The following is a 19960-nucleotide window of genomic DNA, read 5'->3' on the forward strand; positions in this document are numbered from 1 at the left end:
ATTAGTTATGAAATCACCCACACACATTGAATTTAGGAGCATCCTCTTCCTGTTTCGCACTGGCACAGGAAGTCCCAAACGGCGCCGTGATAAAGTCTCAGAACCATGCAGGGATCAGTCAGACGGACGCCACATGGGAATCCACCGTTCCAGAGCTCTCGCAGTTGATGTCGGATAAGAATTTGCTATTTAGCTGGCTCGTCATGGCAGATTTGTTGTGAGTACATAATTTATCCTGTTTTCTCTTTCTCATGCATCAGCCTCGTGGCCGGTCCTCTCCTCCTCAAGCCAAGATCCGTCTCCTTGGAGACCATCTCCACAGATCCTCTACACTGCTGCCCCTGGCTTGAACCCCCCCCCCCCCTCCCCCATCAACCACTAACCACTTTCCAAGAAGCTTCTATTCCACTATCCAAGACTGCTATGCAAAAACAAACCCCTAAAGACATCGAAAAACATGAAAAAACACCGCCCAAACGCACCATCCAAACTTGTGGGGAGAGGTGTAAGATTGGGAGAACGTCAAATTCAACGAGGGAAAATGAAGCAGAGCTGAATACATCCAGATTTTTGGACCGTGTCACATAATTACAGAGGGAAATGGTGAGTGCTGCTGCTACTTCACACTGCACACACTCATTAGACAGAGCCGAGTTAGGGAGAGGGGAGAGAGAGACACCCGTGCTTGCCGCTGCTCAGTCACTCTATCTGATTGCATATCACTTGGGACACTGGTGTGTGTGTGTGTGTGGGGTGTTATTAATGTGTGTGTCGGTGGACGTTTGTCAAGGGTTAGTGACTGTGTGTGTGTGTGTGTGTGTGTGTGTGTGTGAAGGCGGGTGAGTCGAGAAGCCCGAGAAATGCACACACATCACATTCGCAGTGAAACCACCGAGCTCTTATCTTATTGGAAGACATTATGAGATGCCAAAACACTAACATTAATCTCATAGAGTCCCCCAGGAAGCTCTAAATATTTTTTCACGAGGCAGTCAGATATTTAAAACCCTTCACACAGAACAGAGAATACGTAGCTCTTTTCAAACATCCGACTCCATGAGGTGCGCTTGATTTAGCACGCGGAGTTTGCCCTTTTGAGACTAATCCTTTGTTTCCACGGAGACTGACGAGGTAAAACTGGTGCGCAACGGCACATTTGTGAAATAATCTACTGTCATTTTGGTATTTGCAAATATGACAACGACGATTCGAGCGAGGGGTTTAGTATGTGTTTGGTGATGCCGGCATGCTGCTGCTGATGCCACGAGGCACCAGCCTTAATGATGAATGCAGATTTATTCATCTGGAATCACACGGCAGACTCCTGCAGACGCAGCTTCTGTGTCGTCGACCGCTTTGGGCCGACTGGTTTAGGGGTTGAGACGACTCGGTGACACCAAGCAACAACACACACAAAAAACCAGGCTAGTGCATACCAAAGGGCAGGAAGCAAGACCAGGGAGGAAGTGACATCACAAAGTCAAACTCACCTGGGTTTTCTGGAGAAAAAGCAGCAAAGGGTTCTGAGGACAGAGAGAGAGAGAGAGGGAGAGAGAGACAGGAACAGAAAGAGAGAGAGAGAGATGAAGGAAAAATGAGGGAAAAGTCAGCCAAATGTCACATAAATGTCACAATACTATTAAAGTCCTCCTGGGGAAATTTAAGTTAATTCCTCAGATAACTCATATGAGTTATGGCATTTACTCGGCTCCTTCGCCAGAATGCAATTTCAAACACTGTGTGAGTTGGGAATCTGAGATGGTCATGTGTGTGTGTGTGTGTGTGTTTGTGTGTGTTTGCTATGTGTTCAAAAGTTAAAGCATTTAAAGTTGCTTATCTGTTGAGTCCAGTTAAACTGGAGAGGGCAGGTTTTTTGGCTTGCTGCAAATGCACAGAGCAGAACCTTCACTACAAAAAAACTGGTGTGTGTGTGTCTTAGTGTGTATCAGTACGAGTCTGTGTGTGTGTGTGTGTGTCGGGGGCGGATGGGAGGGAGAGAGAGAGAGAGAAAAAGGGTGGGCGGGGGGGAACCGGCGCCTTTTGGCTCGAACCCCAACATCACTGTGAAAAACTCCACTGCATTGGGTGATAAGCAACATCCCAGAATGCTCTGGGAGTGGCAAAGGAGGGAAGGGAGGAAGGAAGGAAGGAAGAAACGCAGCAGCATGGAGGCAGGAGAGGGAGGATGGGGAGAGGGGGGGGGGAGCTGGGTTGTCATCTTTGCCTTCCGAGCAGCCTCTCTCTAGGCTCATAAAACACACGCATGCACAAAAAAATAATGACGGATACAACTGGAAAAGCAGCGCGGAGCCCTTTGCACACGCACACACTTTCCCCCCAACGACACTCCGCCTGCTCCCCGATCCCGGTCCAGCTCCAAAGTGCACCGGACATCAGTCAGAAGCGATGACGGCAGTGAACCCCCGGCTCGGTCTCTGATCTGTCTAAGACCCTCTCCGAAGCCCCTGCTCGGGCCAGATTAGGGAGGCTGCGTCGGCAACCGGAAAGTTGCTCGGGAAAACCGCCTGTCTCGTCATTCCCTCTGACCGCTCGGGATAAGCTCCGTTTACAAATACGAGCACGAGAGACGGAGGAAGACGAGAGAAAGGCAAGAAGAGGAATCTACTAAAACATAGATTAGCATCGCCGGAGCCCACGGGGTGTTTATGGCCTACTTTGACTATTCTTCTTTGAGGGATAAATGCTTTCCCCTCCTCGTCTTCCTCCTTTCATCTCTGTATTCGGTTTTCAGTCGGCTCTTTGGAGGAGAGGTTGTCTCTGAAACTGGGATGTGAGGGCGAGGGAGTGGAGGGAGCATCGAGGGTGTTTATCACTTCACGTGTGCCACTGTTCAAGGACCTGCGGGCTAAAAGTGGAGGAGGTGGAAGGGAAACGGAAGATTGATGGCGGGGGCGAGTTGATGAGGCGACGGCGCCTTGAATGAAGGATGAGAAGTGTGTGTGTGTGTGTGGGGGGGGGGGGGGGGGGAGTTCAAATACAGATTTCTTTACTTTTTCTGCATGGAATTGCATACATACAGTTTGTCCCAGTCTGTGTGTGTGTGTGTGTGTGTGTGTGCGTGCGTGTACTTACGTGTACACTCTTTCAGAAGGGTGCTGAAGCTGATGTGGATGTTGTCTATCCAGATGTGTCCTCTGGTGCCGTGCGCAAAGAAACCCTCCATCATGACCTATTGCGAAACAGGGGAAGAAGAGGAGGAGGCACAAGTTGAAGAAGAGGAAGACGGATGAAGGGAGCACGGGGGGATGGGGGGAGGGGGGGGAAGAGAATTGAGAACGAGGACACACCAGGGGATCCGGTGCCGGTCATTTTAAAGTAGCACTCAACACGTGCAACACTCTCTTCTCTTTTTATGAGAACATTAACTGCTTGTGACGTCTCGGACAAATACACAACGATCTCCAAACAATCACACGGCTCCTTTTGAAGTCGAACCTGGCCCACGGTGACAGAGATTGAAAGTGATGCTTTCATAACCCCCGAGACGAATGTGCCTCGCTCTAACCAACCCAAGATGTGTGTTTCTCTTTGTGCTGAGCCGTGTAATAAAGGGTCTGACCCAGCTATATGAAGACATTATCAAGCAGACATAATCTGACTGATATTGATTTTCTCTCTCTCAGTATTTACACTTAAAGATAGCATTTATTTCGATGAGTTTATAACTACCTGGAAGTCCTTCGGGGAGCGGGGCAGGATGGTGCGCCCCTCCCTCCAGACGGGGCCCTGATCGCCTTTCAGCGTCCACAGCACGGCCTCCTCGTTGTGGCCGTCCTGCAGCAGCACCCTCAGGTGGCCCTGGGCCTCCCCGAACAGCTGGTAGGAGAAGAGGAGGCAGACGGGCCCCGTGTCGGCCGCCACCACGGGGCTCACGAAGCGGGCTACCTGCTGCTCCGTATTCAAGCTGGCGTCCATGTACAGGTAGCTGTTGAGCTCTGCGGGGGGGGGGGGGGGGGGGGGGGGGTCGGTTCAGTGTTAAACTCTCTCCAAACAGATTTGTATAAAGTCAGGAATATAATGAATCAAGTGCAACAATATGCATGCGAGCTGTTTCAGTAATTGTAAACACTAAATGAGCGGAGCTTTGTTTAAACCTTGAGTTTGCTGGTTGCCAAATGAAAGAGAGAAAAAAAGCCAGATTTAATGGGTTTTCATTTCAGCCCTCGAGGCAATAAAAAAAAAACAATTTGAAAGGATGCGTAGACTTTTATAAATAGATGCTGCCGGAATGATCCCATACGTATTCTGTGTGCGTCATTAATCATCACACACGGGCTTATATGTCGCCTTATGCACACATGTACGCTACGTTTTCACACAATTACAGATATCGCAAAGAAAAACAGAAATGAATCACCAGTTTCGAACAGGTCCGGGATCACCAACACACAATAGGCCCGGCAAACAATAGGGAAATCACCAACATAAACACGCAGAAGAATAGCCACAGCGAGAGCGTCATGCTATCAGAACTCCTGCCAACGCCCTCGGGGACTATTTCTCTTCATTCCCTTCCAGGTAAATGACTTAAGCAACGGAAAAGTCCACCACGCCGCTCCATTTGTTTACACCGGAGGATGTTTAGCTTGCAAATTGGATGCCGACATGAATTCCATTGTGAGAGATCGGCGGGCCGACAGTATGTTTGGAGTGCGTGTGTGAGAGAGTGACTCCACGAGGCGTCTGGTGAAGAATTTCTTAAGTGGGCCCGGTGGGAAAATGTCCAGCATCAACAATCTGCAGATTAAATCACCTGCTTCATCATGTACAACTGTGTGTGTGTGTGTGTGTGTGTGTGTAGGTGTGTGTCGGAGCAGCTACGTGCCTTTCTATCAAGTGAGGCAAAAATTGTCCGGGGCAAATCAGGGAGCATACAGGTAGTTTTTAATTTGATTTTAGTGTGACTTTTTTCTTGTTGTTTCCCAGGAACACCACGATGTTTATCTTTTAACACAGCATGTGCTTTTCATCCAAAAGCACCGTGCAGTGGCATCCAGCCGTGCTCAACTTACTGAGTGACTGGGTCAATAACCTTTTCGCTGTGTCCGCGCGCGTGTGTGTGTGTGTGTGTGTGTGTGTGTGTGTGTGTGTGTGTGTGTGTGTGTGTGTGGTCTTTCCAGCAGATCCGACAAGCGGTATCTGGTGGGACAAATCTTCCTCCGACTGGACAGCTCCCTTCTGCTCGCCATACGCCCAGACTCGCCTGTGTGTGACACTTCAGACAGTGTGTGACAGTGTGTCCCTTGGCCCTTTGCAGTCCTGGAATGTGCCTGTGTGTGTGTGTGTGTGTGTGTGTGTCCGTTGATGCAGATGACACTGTTTTCTGCCGTGTGAACTTCATGTGGATAGGCCTACGGAGGATATGCAAGTGAAACCTATTTATGACTCCGCAAGGTGTTTCTTTCCCGGCGTCTCGCAGCGAACCCCCCATTGTCGCGCAAGACGGCTCATAATCGAAACCGCCCTGCTGTACGCAGCACAACAGAGCATCATTAATCTAGTTCACAGCGGCGTGCTGCAGCGAGAGGCACACCTTCAATCTGTGAAGCCTATTTAGGATGTTTTTACTAGCGGGGGTTGTATGAAGCCAAATATCACAGCACATGGTGGCTAATTCCACCTCTGTGCCCTAATAATTGGTTTCATGACGGAGGTGAGGAGGTGAGGAGATCATGGGAGACCCGGGAGAAAAGGGAACTCTATTGAGGATTAAAAAGTGATCTGATAGCAGTGAAATAATGATCCTGTGTTGGCTGGGATTCCTGACCTTTGACCCCGGCAGGGAGAATCAAAGGCCGGCGTGGCTCGTCAAAACGGCTGGAAATGATACTCCAGACATGAAAGCCACAAAACGGACTAATCGGGGCAGCCCCTTCCAATCCGGCCGCGATGAAAGAAGCCGCTTTGAAGCTCCCCCGTCAAAGATGGCTGTGACCTGGATCGGTCACGCTTCAGGAGCATTTGCCGTGAGATCCGTTGCCCCCGCTGAACACGACCCCGGTGACATCACAAACTCGCTGAGCCTCTCGTTTAATTCTCTCCAGCTGGAGAAATGCGGAATCTTTCATGGAGACTTGGCCCGAAACCGATGAATTTTAAAAACCAGGTCGGGGCGAGAATCCCCTCACCCTGCCGATGAACAATGATAAATAGAGGAGTAAAACAGCCGAAACCCAGCAGTATACATCTTCTCTCGTTTTTAATCACACGCCCAAAGCTGTATGTATGACAGGGAAATGAATCATTATTTCTAGTGTCTAAGTAGATGGAAGCCGACACAGCATCAACTGGGATGTGCCTGCGGTGATGGAGGGGCAGTAACGGACAGCTGGGAATAACCTTCTTTGGAATCTCCCGCTCTGAACTGAACTGGAGCTACCGCGTCCTGACCGGTTTGTGGGTCACGTGCGAGTGCCTCTCGCTCCCTCGACTCGGCTGGCAGACGACGATGACGACGCTTCTGAATTAGCCTGGTGTCAATTCAAGGAAATTATTCTCATCAAATTTTAAAAAGGAACTCAACGGCGATGCACGAGGAGAACGACTCCATCTAATTAGCGTCTCGTCTGAACTCAGTGAAGTTGATCAAATAAACCAACGTGAAATTCTCCTTTGCTCTGCAGCGAAGAAGCGGACGGCAACATTAAATGTCAGATGTCGGTCGTCGACCTGAGCCGCTCACAGTGTTGTTAGTAAAACAGCCCCTGCAGGCCGCTGTCCATCAAACGCTCGCTGCATTGAGGAAAACCCCCACGAAGCAGCTCCCGAGTCCTTCTGCGAACCAGACGACGTCTTCACGTGAACGACGGGGGGGGAGACTCACCGTGGCTGTGCAGGGACCAGAGCAGCGGGTAGTTGGGGTCGTGCGTCCACCCACACAGGCCGTGGTCGAAGTCGCACACGCTGTCGGATGACGCCGTGTCTACTGCGGAGGCGGAGAGCAGAGAGGAGGGCGGCGAGAGAGTGAGCGCCAGAGCCAAAGGGCACAAAAAGGTACGAGACGCCAGTTCGGATCAAAGGATCATTCACAGCCGCTTTACAGAATGGATTTCGTCTTCTCCGTTACCGCTTCATAAACCGCGGTTTCTTTTCACGCCACGTACGGCGTTACCCGGGCTCACCTGTGGTCGAGAAGGGGACGGTGGAGGTGTCGATGTCAGCGGGAACGGTTGGGGTGGCGGTGTCGGCCGGCGTGGTGGTTTCTGTGGGAAACAAACACGCCACAGTTCAACGTGTGTGAAACAATCCCCGCATGTTAGGTCGCTGTGGAGCGGACACATTCATCGTGTTTGTTTGAGGGATTATTTATGTGGAGTTTCTCCTTCCACGGAACCATATGTGAGGGAGGGCCGAGGGAAACAGAAGTGAGAGGAAGTGATAAGCAACAAAGGCCGAAAGGAGCAGGAAGTAATGAGGTATAATGTCTCTATGAACTTTAATAACCCTCCATTCTGCTTATATTTAGGCCGCAAACACATTACGTAGAAAACTAATTTATACTTCGTATCAAAGGGCCAGTGTGTAGGATTTGGTAGCACCTAGTGGCGAGTTTGCAGACTGCATCCAAACTGAAACTTCTCCGACGAGCCAAGCGAAAGTAATTTTTTACCCAGAATTCATCACACAAACACCAGGTCCCAGTGTGCTGTATGTCATTATAGAGAGCGTGAGGTCATCGCGCAAAACTAACTCGATGTCCCGTCTCCTGTTTCCTGTCTCCATCCCACCCAGAGTGCCAGAGACACAGGGACAGATTGCCCGAGGGCACCCAAGGGGGGGGGGGGGGGGGGCCCTGTCATGTTGTGTCTGGGTGCTCCGGCGTCTGTGTCTCACTCAGATATGCAGACACACACATGTCCCCACGCTCATAGACACATTCACATACATACAAGAAGTGGGGTTAAGGCTGATGGATGGACGTGACTAACAAACTCCCCTTGGACAGCATGACCACACTCTGGGACCGCTCACTGGCTGTCAGGGAGGACACGGAGCACACACACACACACACACACACACACACACGTTTCCCACTGTTTTCTTGTGTGCATGTGTGAACGATCGTATGTGTTTCGCTCACTCTATAACTCATGCGCGCTCAGAAGTAGGGAGGGCAAACGCAAAGCTAAACGTATGTTTTTTTCTCGCCGCCCTTAACATCTATTTAAGCGACCGTAAATCAGAAGGACAGGCACACAGCACACCGAGGTTTCACATTTTGCTCATTAAAATGCATCGCACATGCGGTGTTGAGCAGTTGAAATGGGAAATAGGAGAAAGCCCCGTGTTATTAGGAGCAGATGAGTCAATGCTGGTGTTTTGTGGACGTTTACGCTGAGGTTTGGGTCGCGTCTGAACTGAAAAGGTCCAAATATATCATGTGAATTAACTGAGATGTTTCTGTCTGTTTAACCAGGCTGTATAAGCAGCCACAAACACATGACCCTGGCTTCTCTTTCTTATTTAACCGACATTAAAGACGCCTGAAACGGCTAAGTGGCTTCTTGAGCATATTATATTTCACATTGCTTTGTTTGCGGTCTCTGTCATGTTCCATTTCATGTCAAGCCAAACAACTCAGAGGCCTAAACGGCTGAAGATCTCCTGCGAGACAGAGCGGATCATTTGGAAAAGAAACAACAAGCATGCAAAAGACATTTTTAAAAAGCAAAGAGAAGAAATAAAAAAAACACATGGATCCATCAGCACACTTTTCTCTGCTGACTGTTAGTGCCGATCCTAGAGCATCCAACCGGTCTTTCTACATGACAACTATTTTCATGAAAAGGCACTGCGGGGCAACAAACGCCGCGTGATGCACAATTGATCCGCTTAACGGAACTTCCTGTGGAAATGAGCACGACGGCGCGCCAGCTGGAGGAATGGCCGACATGAAAGGGCCCGGCCACAGCTGGCGATGGCTTCTGACATTAACCCAGCGTTAATGTCACGTCCTTTATTCCCTGTCATCAACTGCCTAATTATCTTATCGCTGCCGACCCACCGGGGGAAGCGGAAGGCAACGAATGCGACCCCTCTTCCTCAAACCTCGGGCTCCATCTCGTACAATTATATCGCTTTCGCTTTTGTTTTTGCCCCCTTTTTTTCTTCTTTCCGCCTGACCTTTTCGTTCTCCGCTTGATGCTCGGGACCGGGGACGTGGAGAATAAACCGAGTGCCTATACGCTACCTCGGCGTCCCCCAAATGTGTGCGTACCACTAAACACACACAAACACAAACGGCACGGTGCAGCACATTAAGATTCTACCCAGCTCCCCAGCACTCTCTCAAAGGTCAGGCCTTGTCACAGTGTAAACGCCGACCTTTCCGGGGTGTGACAGGGGTGTCGGGGGCAATGGGAATGGCACCCTGACTTATGCGAATGTTTGCGTGAGACGGAGAGAGAGCGAGCGTATGCGAACCGCCCGCCTCGCCCCGGAGCCGTGCCCGTGACGTGTGCGACGGCACGGAGCTGCACGAGGAGGCCCGCCAGGAGGCCGTGCTGTACATGCGCAGCAGAGGAGGCCTTGCAGTGCAGGAGAAGTCCCTCTGCAGCGGAGTGTTGTCTTACATAATGTGTCTATTGCTGCAGGTGACGATGCAAGTCATCACCACGCACGGGACGAGACACCGGCTCTTGAAAACTGGACCTAGGGGAGGCTGCTGGCACAGATAATAGAGGCGCACACTCACCACATGCAAACGCACACTGCAGCGGCACATGCATACACGCATGCTCGCACAATCAGACACGAACACACACACACACACACACACACACACACACACACACACACACACACACACACACACACACACACACACACACACACACACACACACACACCGAGCATAAACACACACGTACAGGGGGTGGAAAGAGCTCTCTGCTAAAAGACATCGCTCCCTTCCAAAATAATCTGACTCAGCGATATGTCAAAGAAGAGAAGAAAAAAAATTCTTTAATTATGTAGAAAGCTTTTCAGTAAATCTCTGCTCGGCAGTCCTCGACTCACACACACACAAAAACACGCACACAAACACACACATACACGCACATCAAGAAATGAGTGCACATGCACGCACACTCACAAACCCCAAAAGAACATGATGGGAAAGATAACGTAGCCATTGTTTTATATTCTGGTGGGTGGGGTTAAGTCCTCAGATCAACATTCACACCCACACACACACACACACACCCCTCCACCATATTTACATTAATGTAAAGCTGAGACACCTGTATGTATGTGTATGTATGTATGTATATATATATATATATATATATATACACACATATATAGTATATTACAGGTGTGTTTGTGCATGTGTGAGTTACAACTGTTTTTTATTATTATTTTTAAATTGTAATCTCTTTACAGATCTGTCTTTCCTGAGCTCATACATTTGGCATTTTTGGAGCATGTATACTAGAAAAAAGAAGAGATAAATAGTGACTTTAGAGGCTGAGAATGCGTGTGCGTGTGCGTGTGTTTGAGAAAGATAGTTGTGCGTCAACACGGTGAAACAGAAGGAGTCGAGACCAACATCAGATGAGTAACGGAGGACGAGGAGAGGAGGCACGGCAAAAAAAAAAAGAGAACAAACACATTTACAGTCCCACGCATTGGGCCTCAGGCTGGGAAAAGACAGAACTGCAACCATGTGTAGCAATGAGGAGAGAGACCCGCCTCACGGTGGCTGCCGCTGCTATTTTACATGATAATAAATTAACTCTTAATTCTGATGAATACATTCAACAGAGGGCAGGACAGAAAGAAGCGAACAGTCTGGCTGTTCAAGGAAGTCGACGATGTGCAGGATGTCAGCAGTAATTCACTATTCCTGCTGAGCCGGTGAACAATGTGTGACCCTCAGCAGCAGTTTTCTTTGACGCGTTTCCCTCAAAAGCCTCCACACCATCTGATAAAAAGCACCCCTGTGCAAAAAGGTCGTAATCCTTCGCCACGGGGGTTTGGCTTCTGTTGTTCTGTTTCCATAGTCGGCCGTTTCTGTGCCCGTTTCATTCCCACAGTGTTCAGCTAAAGTAAATACTTTCACAAGCATGGTGTGCTCTATCACCACCCGACATACGTTTTTACATCCTTCCAGAGCACGTGTTTGATGATCGTGATAATAACGATGTGCTCTGAAATCAGACTCAATCATCAACCTCAGACTCCGGCAGCGACCGGCTGAAGGGAAGGGAGGCACAGTGACCCCGGTGCTCCGAAAACACTACCCCTTGTGTCCACAGGGGCCGCCAAAGTCAAAGTTAGAGTTCCTCGTAGCAGAGTAAATAATTAATCTCTCTTCGATGAGAGAGCAAGCGCACTTCGTCAGCGCTAGTTCAAGCACACAAACCCGCCCGCCGACACACACTAATCACCTCAACGGAGGCTAAGGTGTGTGTGTGAAGAGTAATTGTGTGTCAGTGCTGGACATGTTGTGCTGTAAAGACATACAGTCATCCTGTTGAGGCACAGAGGGAGTTGTAAGGAGTCCATATGCGGTCGCCTGTGTGTGTGATTTTCTCCAGCTCTACCTCACATCTGGATAACAGACCATGCTGGAAAGTGAACAAACCAAATGATCCCGCCCCCCCATCTCTCTCTCCCGGGATGCATTCCTGCAAACCGAACCCTCTCCACTCCCTGCTGATGCGAGCACTTGTTGTAGCCAACTTTTGTAAAATTTATTTTCCAGGTGAAACGATCTCTCATAATCTTAAGTTCTTAACCTTTGAGGTGCTGTGACTTCCCCCTTCCCCCCCGCCCTTCTTCCGACTCTTCACTTCTGGCAGACTCATGCATATCAAATGCAAGCCTCGCTTTCCCACCATCCTAAAAGGTCCGTCGAGTTCAGTTCGGATCACTTCATTACGGCGCCAAAAAAAAAAGAAATTCAGCCTGAAATAGTGTCGAAGTTATCACATGTAAAATGATTCCCTGTCATATACGCAACACTAGAATGTCCTACCTGGAAGGTCACAGCCAAGTATCTCCACTCTCATCGCGATTCCTGCTGGAGACCACCTCTCTGGATATAGTCGGATGAACTGGGACACTATCTCCTCAAAATGCCGCAGCTCGGGGGTGTCGTAGTGTGTGTTCCCCTCAAATATCTGTCCAAGAAATACACAAAAACACATGTCATCTCAACTGTTTATGTATAAAAGGGGGCGGGGGGTGTCGTCGCTACCCACCTTCGGCAGGCTGGTCTTGCTGTCCATGATGAAATTCCACTCTTTCCCATTCAGGCTGTGTGCCACTTTGTACTTCCTGACAAACGCCCGGTTGTCTGTGCTCGCCCCGCTTCCTGCGTCTCCTCCCCTCGCTCCCTGGGTGATCACGCCGCGCACTGTCTTCGGCACGCCGAGGTCCACCTGCGGAGATCAGATTTGGATCAAAAAGGCACGGCGACGATTGCCCTGAACGAATGACGCCACGGCCAGACGTTTGTCTCGCGCATTTCGCTCTAAACATGGACCAATGGCGACGGAAACGCGCGGCCAAAATGTCGAAGAAGTGCAATTACCTGAAGCCACTCCTCTCCGGCCAGGGGCTGTGCGGGGGCCGGGAACCAGCCGGAGCGACTGGCCACCAGGCGGGCGGTCCCGGGGTTCCACACCATGTCCCTGCTGGAGGAGGCGGAGATCTGTGCGTCGGGGAGCAGGCCGGACAGCAGGCCCTGCAGGTCTGAACACGGAGCATCTGGAGGGGAAAGTGCAGAGACAACTTTAACCTCCACCTCGGGCAACGCGGCTCGATGGAGAAGTCAACGACGAGCTAACGTGCACTCTGTTACACATATTTCCACCTGGGAGTCGTTAAGCTTCGCCACAGGATTGCACTGCTGGTCACTGAGCATTAAGAGCGGAGACTGAGGTAAGGAACTGGAGGGAAAGAGAAGTGTAGCGCAGCACTCTTGCTTCATGTTATATCTACGCAATTAGACTGCCATTAGTGAGATAAAAGCATCAGTATACTCCCCTGCGTTGCATTCGTGCCCTTCCCAATCTCACACAAACTTCTTAAATATGATTCTGTGTCCTCGCTACAATAGCATCTCTGTTCACATTTTTAGGAACATTCCCTGACTGAGGGAAGGTTCCACGTACATGCAAAAGCACTTGGAAATGAAGCTCATCCAGATATGGATGAGCAGGTGGCGTTGAAAAAGAAACGTGCAGAGGGAGTTTGTGAGAGGGAGGAATAAGGATTGAGGGGATAAGAGAGGTATGAGAGAGAGGAGTCGGGAGGCAGAGAGCGGAAGAAGAAGAAAAAAAAGTCGGAGACGAGGATGACGGCTCGGGGAAGCTGGGAGGAGAGCAAGATGAGACTCCGACGGAGACAGAGAGTCGGAGGGGGAAGGAGAGAGTGAGTGTGGCGGGTGAGTGTGGAGAGGTAGAGAGAGCTCGAGGAAAAGAGGGCAGGAGGAAGGGAGATGGGGAGATGTTAGTTGTGCTGACGGTTTAAGAGAACACGGATCAAAGTTTCATGCTGTTATGTCACCGCAAATGCAGGAGATGTAAATAATGAATAAAAGGCACAGTGTGTGTGTGTGTTTGAGTGTGTGTGTCGGTGGGTGGTGTCTGTGTATATTTCGAAGGGTGAGCATGCTTTTGAGGTCATCTGCTATATTTAGAAGCCCGCCTGTGTGTGCGCACGTGTGTGTATGTGTGTGTATGTGTGTGTGTGTGTGTGTGTACCAGTACTGTAAGAGCTAATAGTTATTTCAATAGCAGCTGTTGAGGCTGAGGCGAATCGCAGTTTCTGATGGAAGAGTGAACGGGAAGCCATGAATGATTGATCGGAACTCGTTCCTCAATATAAAGGAGCTCACAGGGCGAAGAAGGCTCTGCAACACGAGCATCTGAAGCCATGAGAGGGGGAAAGAGGCGTCGCCGGGGGAGACGGAGCGGTGAAGAAGAAATGGCATTGGCGGTGCCTCCGAGAAGAAAAATAGAGTTTCCTTTAATTAGCCGGAGGCTTTTTTATGTTTCAAAGATTGCAGTGGGAGTGTGGGAAAGAGTCAAGTACGTGTGAGAGAGTGTGTGTGTGTGTGTGTGTGTGTTCCTGTTTTTTGCATTTGGGAGTTTATTGTTTGCAGATGGCCGATGATCTGAAAAGCCTTTGAACAAGAACCAAAAGCTGCTGTTGTTTTCTGTTCAGTTCTGGAGAGTCAAACGTTCTTCAGGCCAAATAAAGGTTGGAGAAGTTGTTCCCCCCCACACACCCCACACACACACACACACACACCTGTAATCTGGCATCCGTAGAGCTCGAAGCGCAGGGCGATGCCGTTCCTCCAAGTCTGCGGTCGGATGCGGACAAACCGGGCCAGGACTGGCTGCGGGATGCGGTTCAGAACCACCTCGGCTGGGTCTGTGTTGGCGTGGAAAACCTGGGAAGGCGAAGAGGAGACGAACAAAGGTTACTGTCAGAAAGGAGATGCACTGCTCATGTCGGTGTGAGTCTTATCTCTCTTTCTCACACACACACACCCACCCACAGTGCGTGGTTTCACTCGGCTGCACACACACACAGTGGCAGGCCGGACAAAGCAGAGACAACCCAAACACGGATCCAATGTCACCAGCCCAGCTGTCGATGTGTTTTGGGGTCAAAGGGTCGGCGCTGGAAGGCTGGGAAAGCCAGTCGATGGATGGAGGGTTTCTCTCCCACACACACACACACACACACACACACTCTCTGCTCACTCGCACACCAACATCCGTACACCTCCGTGACCGTGGGAGGCTGCGGGAGACATGACCTGACACGACTAAACTCGATTGGCCGCCAGACGCAGGAAGTCTCCCCAGGTGGGCAGGATGTGAGTGACATCACCTTCCCGAAGCATCAACATTCCCCGCGAACACTCCCTTCCTTCCATTTACTCTGAAGCGGCGGGGTGGGGCAGCAGGGGTCGCAGAGCAAATGTATCCAGGGTGGTCAAGTTACTTCCTGCTTTGAACCATAAAAAAAAAATATTCCCATGATGCTCGAGGCCGTTGGATGGGGCGGTTCAATAACAGACATGTGTTCTCCCATCTTTCCGACACACAAGTGTAAGCACAACTACATTTGAGAATAACTTCCTCTACCCACCAGCCCCCCTCTGCATCTCACCTCCATCTATTCTATATCTCTGCACAAGTCCTCTCTCACCCATATTGCCTTACTTCCTCTTGTTGGTAGCTACAAGCTGAAACCACACACACAAAAGGCACATGAAACCACAGGAACACACACACACACACACATGCTACACACTTGGCAGAGGAAGTGTCTTTTCAGTGACCGACTGTTCAGTGTCATTTACTCCGTCTGTGGTCGACCGAGCCGGCTGATAGGAGACCGACCGTTATTCTCAGAAGCCACACTGACTAACGTCAGAGCCCCGACGCGCGACGGAAAGAGAACTGTGACAAGCAGCTGAATTAAAGATTAAAAAGGCATCACTTCTTAAAAAAAGATCCCCCGACATGACTTCTCTTTTTCCTCTAATCCAAGCACAGGATGATCAAACCACAGCCCGCTGCCGGAGCCTCAGCATTTCCTTATTTTTATGATGTTGTTTTCCAGTTAAAGTGATAGAAATGCGAGATTTTCACTTTGAGTTTCAAGATCATATATTAGGGTAAAGTGACCCAATTGTAAAAATCCCTATCTGGCGCATGCCAAAAAAATATAGAGAGAAATTCCAAAAATTCCATAATCAGTGGGAATAGAAGTGATATCACTTCAAAATCCTTCTCGAGGGGTTTCATTTGATTTTGGGCATGGCCTGATTTAATCAAGTGGAGCTGACACTGGTAATACAAAGCAGCGTGAGTGTTTGGACAGATAAGTCTATCTCGGCTGTATCTGCTGCTGGATCGAGGACAGACGGCTGCGATGTTTACCTAAGGGGCCAAACAGTGGATGCGGGCTCTTATGGGGGTTATGTAAACGCCCACGCATGCACACACAAAGGCGAGCGTGTGATGGAGGGTTGGCCTCGCACACAAACCGACGCGGCTCTACTGCTCCCAGATATTTGGTTCGCGAGAAACAAAAGAGCGGCGGCGGTACGGCGGACGGATGGAAAAGACAGGAAAAACAAGAAAAATGACTGCAGGGATGGAAGAGTAGTTAAAAACAGATGGAGAGAGGGGTGGAAACAAAGAAGAAGTTGACTAGAGGGCAGCAGATATGACTGAATGGGAGCGGAGGAATGTGGAAGAGGAGGCAGGGAGTGGTGGCGAGTACGGAGGAGAGAACAACCGACAGATGCATCGCTCAAACGGGAAGTATTTATCTCTTAATAAGGCTAAACTCATGGTATTTCCTCCATTCTTCAATCAATTGTGGTCGGGAAAGTTTCGAAATTGACAAACATCATCATTTAACCGCCAGGATATCCCTTCCAATCTGAATAATGTTACAAACAGCTTTAAATTCTCAGGTAAATAAATGATGTGATCCAGGTTTCAAAAGTCAAGTTCGGAAAAGTCGAGATAAAATTAGTCCACTACTTCCCAGAAATATCCAATGCTCCGGTCTTAAAGAGGCCTGTCATCACTAAAAGGCCATTAGCTGGTGCATTACAATATTGCTGCTTCGCTTTATTTTCATCTTTGGATAAAAGCAGAGAATCTGGCCGACGATACGGACACAAAAAGAACAGTTTGTTCACTGAGGGTTGGCTCACAAGAGGCTCTTTCCATTTGTCTTTCGGTCGCCAGAGGCCAATGAGAAGTCGTCAGGCAGCTTCTTCTGTCTCCTCCATTTCCTCCAATCTATTGTCAAGGTACCTGAGAGGTCGCTCATTTGACCCCTGGCCCATTCCTTCTCAGGTTAAAGGTTAATGACCAGAGGAAGCAGATGGTTGCTCATTGACCAATTTGTAGATAACGTGGTTACTTTTTGACTCGGAGTGGGACATGAATGCCGGTATTGTCGGTGGGCGAAGCTCCCACCGCTGTAATCTGCCCGACGACCGGCGTGTTGTTTTGCATTCGTGTCAGCCAAAACGTGACAGGCTGGCCAGCCGGCTTGAATAATTAACGTTGTCAGATTATGTCTCCTGGCGTGGAGAGTCGTGAAAATATAACGAAGCCCCGCACACACCCACACACACACACACCCACAGCAGCGTGAGGTCGGCCAGACTCGTTCGTGTGGACATTGGCGGGACACAGGCACCATGGGTATTTAACTATTGAAACTTATCTGGAGAAGGAGGTCACCGTGAAAGGTAGCAAACGCCACACATCTACAGCTCTGGAGCAGCAGGGAGAGCAAAGAGGAAACTTGTGTGCGTCAAAAACGAAGAAAATGAGTTCTCTGGAAAATGAAGGTGTGGATAGATGTACACATCGGAGCTCGATTCATTTTCCATCCCTCTCTTTCTCTCTCAACCCTGTGTCACACGTCTCCGTCCTCTGCCGGTGTTTCTCTTCAAGCTGATGATGATGGCACCGCGGGGAGAAGCTCTGCACGAGGCATGATTCGTTTCCCGGCCGCTTTGTCATCCTCCGCTGTTCCCTCGATCCCAGAATCCTTCTCTGTCGATTATACTCTTCATCCCCCTGTCTTTTTGCTCTAGTTATTCCCTCCATCTCACTACCCCCCCCCCCCTCTTTCTTTCCCTCCATCTTTGCTCTAGACGTTCTCTCCCTCCCTCGTTCTCGGTATGAAGATGTTGACAGTGGGAACTGGTTCCAGCTGGCCACTCTCCACTCCTGGCTCCAAGACGTGATAACGGTGTGTGTGTGTGTGTGTGTGTGTGTGTGTGTGTGTGTGTGCTTGATGCAGTGGTCCTTAGAAATTGTCTGACACCACCTTATGTCCAAGTCTGTCAAAGTTGGTTTAATGCATTAGCTTGAAGAAAAAAAAACATATCTGTATGAGGGTGTGTGACAGTGTGATAGAGGAGCAGCCTGAACTGCTGTTTGGGCGTTTTTTCCCCCCAGGTTACTTTGTGTGTGTGTGTGTGTATGTATGTGTGTTTTAGCACAGCATCACAATGCTTTTTAGTAAAACAATGCGTGGTTAGCGCAGAGGCTGATGGGACTTTCCACACAGACGAATGACAGTGTGTGGCTTTAATGTTAATGTGTGTGTGTGAGAGTGATGTGCAATTCCTTAGTGTTCACACGTCTCATCAAGTAATGAGCTGCACATGAGAGTAGTGTGATTTAGAATTAACAAGTCGCATGCATGGGTGTCAAACTGAAAACGTGTTGGTGTGCAAAAAAAAAAGAGTAGAAAAAAGTAAATTCACACACACACACACACGCACACACACGCCTGTGTGCTGGTGTGACTGAGGTGATTGCAATCTGCAGCGCCGGTGTTATTCTCTTTTCCGACAGCACTTTAATTTCTGTACAAAAAATACATTTTTAAAAAAAGGGCCTTTTTCCCAGAATGCCATTCTTTTTTTTCTCTCCAGTTTCTCTGCCTCTGCTTGTGTCACACACTCCTTTATTGGCTTTAAATCCGTTGTTCTTTGTTAACGCGGCAAATGAGATCATGAATCTTGACAATAAATAACAAACAAGTGCCAGGCCGATGCTTTTATATTCACGGGTGATTCACATCGGATGCGGCGCAACCTTCCGCAAACGCCGCCCGCCGCACACACACTTCCAAAGCCACACTGCTCACTGTTAAATGACAATTGCAAGAGCCAAATCCCAGTCATTACGGACCCCCTGGTGAGATTTGAGTTTCACCCACTTAAGGGCTCTTCTGGGGGCTTAGGACGGGCTAACTGGGAGTTTGTGCGACAGGACTGGTGGATTAGCAGTCACGGAAGATTCAACCGCAACACCGGCGGGGACGGGAGGAGAACCCCGGCCGTACAGTGAACTATTTAATCATGAAGTCGGGCTAAAAACTGCAAATAAATCGGAAAAAAATGTTGAACCGGAATCCAATCCATCCGTCACTGTCTGCGAAAATGCATAAAGTCAAGTTGTCATCTGAGATGTGCGTGTGATACATCAGAGGATGTCAACGCACAATAAATCCTCGACGCACAAAGCGATAGCCCCCCGACGCGCGATGGAGTAAACGCCACGCCGGCTTTTTCTTTCGCGATCATCGCAAACAGATGGTGCGTATTTAATCGCATCTACGCTGTCTGCTCCCTCCCGCCGGACGCTGCGCGTTCTGAAAGCCGAGAACAGAGCGGATCTTCGCGACCGCTCGCATCTCCGCCTGAAAGTGTCTGAGTAGTTTTTATTCCTCGCTCAGACAGACGGGATCGGATTACACGCCGCAGACGGACGGACGGGAACACGTCATGTGCGTATGCGCGCACACGCACAGAACTCCAGGACCAGAGATCAGCCAGAGGTTATTTAAAGTTGGGGGGGGGGGGGGGGGGTTCTAATAAATCGCACAGATGTTGACTCATAAAGTCAAATCCACGTTCTGCGCAATAATCTCCACATCAAATACCCCCCCCCACCCAAACCAATCACTGGCACACACAGAAGGGGGCCTTCGGTCTGTGTGGGTAAGTGAGTGTGGATTAACCCTACACACACACACACACACACACACAGCCAGACACACACACACACACACACACCGCTGCCACTCTCTATTTGGCTGCTTGGAATCCCCAGTGACCTTCGTCCAGATATGTGGGAAGGAGTTCCAATGGAGACGGCTTTACCGTAGCACAACAACAACAACAACCTGCATCGTATGCACGTTCATACGCAAGCATGCGTATATGAACGCAGCCACCCAAACTTGCTCAGTCCACACCTGGTGCGACTCCCCCCTCCACCCCACCACCCCTCCGACGTGTGTTCATGTGCACGTTGGTGTGAGATAGATGATGAATAGCAAACCCAGATAAGAGCCCATAGAGGACTCCATTGTTCTGGTTTGTCAGCTTTCCCTCCTCTCTCTATCTCAATCTCTGCCTCCC

The 19960-nt window shown here is 49.6% G+C and overlaps 1 protein-coding gene across 3 annotated transcripts in view; it reads right to left on the minus strand.

Moving 5' to 3' along the window:
• The window catches only part of nrp2a (neuropilin 2a), a 52153-nt gene that overhangs the window by 5816 nt on the left and 26377 nt on the right, over window positions 1-19960 (minus strand). For 2 of the 3 annotated variants that reach the window (XM_056431007.1, XM_056431009.1), the window contains exons 8-16: window positions 14284-14428; window positions 12560-12735; window positions 12228-12407; window positions 12002-12146; window positions 7143-7223; window positions 6845-6946; window positions 3691-3956; window positions 3094-3190; window positions 1491-1523 (exon numbers count right to left, since the gene is read on the minus strand). In XM_056431007.1, coding sequence (XP_056286982.1) covers window positions 1491-1523; window positions 3094-3190; window positions 3691-3956; window positions 6845-6946; window positions 7143-7223; window positions 12002-12146; window positions 12228-12407; window positions 12560-12735; window positions 14284-14428 — 1225 coding nt within the window. The remainder of the gene's footprint in view (window positions 1-1490; window positions 1524-3093; window positions 3191-3690; window positions 3957-6844; window positions 6947-7142; window positions 7224-12001; window positions 12147-12227; window positions 12408-12559; window positions 12736-14283; window positions 14429-19960) is intronic. The other variant, XM_056431008.1, reaches the window with a different exon arrangement.

The sequence above is a fragment of the Pseudoliparis swirei genome, chromosome 14, assembly GCF_029220125.1.
Source record: "Pseudoliparis swirei isolate HS2019 ecotype Mariana Trench chromosome 14, NWPU_hadal_v1, whole genome shotgun sequence".
Taxonomy (NCBI): domain Eukaryota; kingdom Metazoa; phylum Chordata; class Actinopteri; order Perciformes; family Liparidae; genus Pseudoliparis; species Pseudoliparis swirei.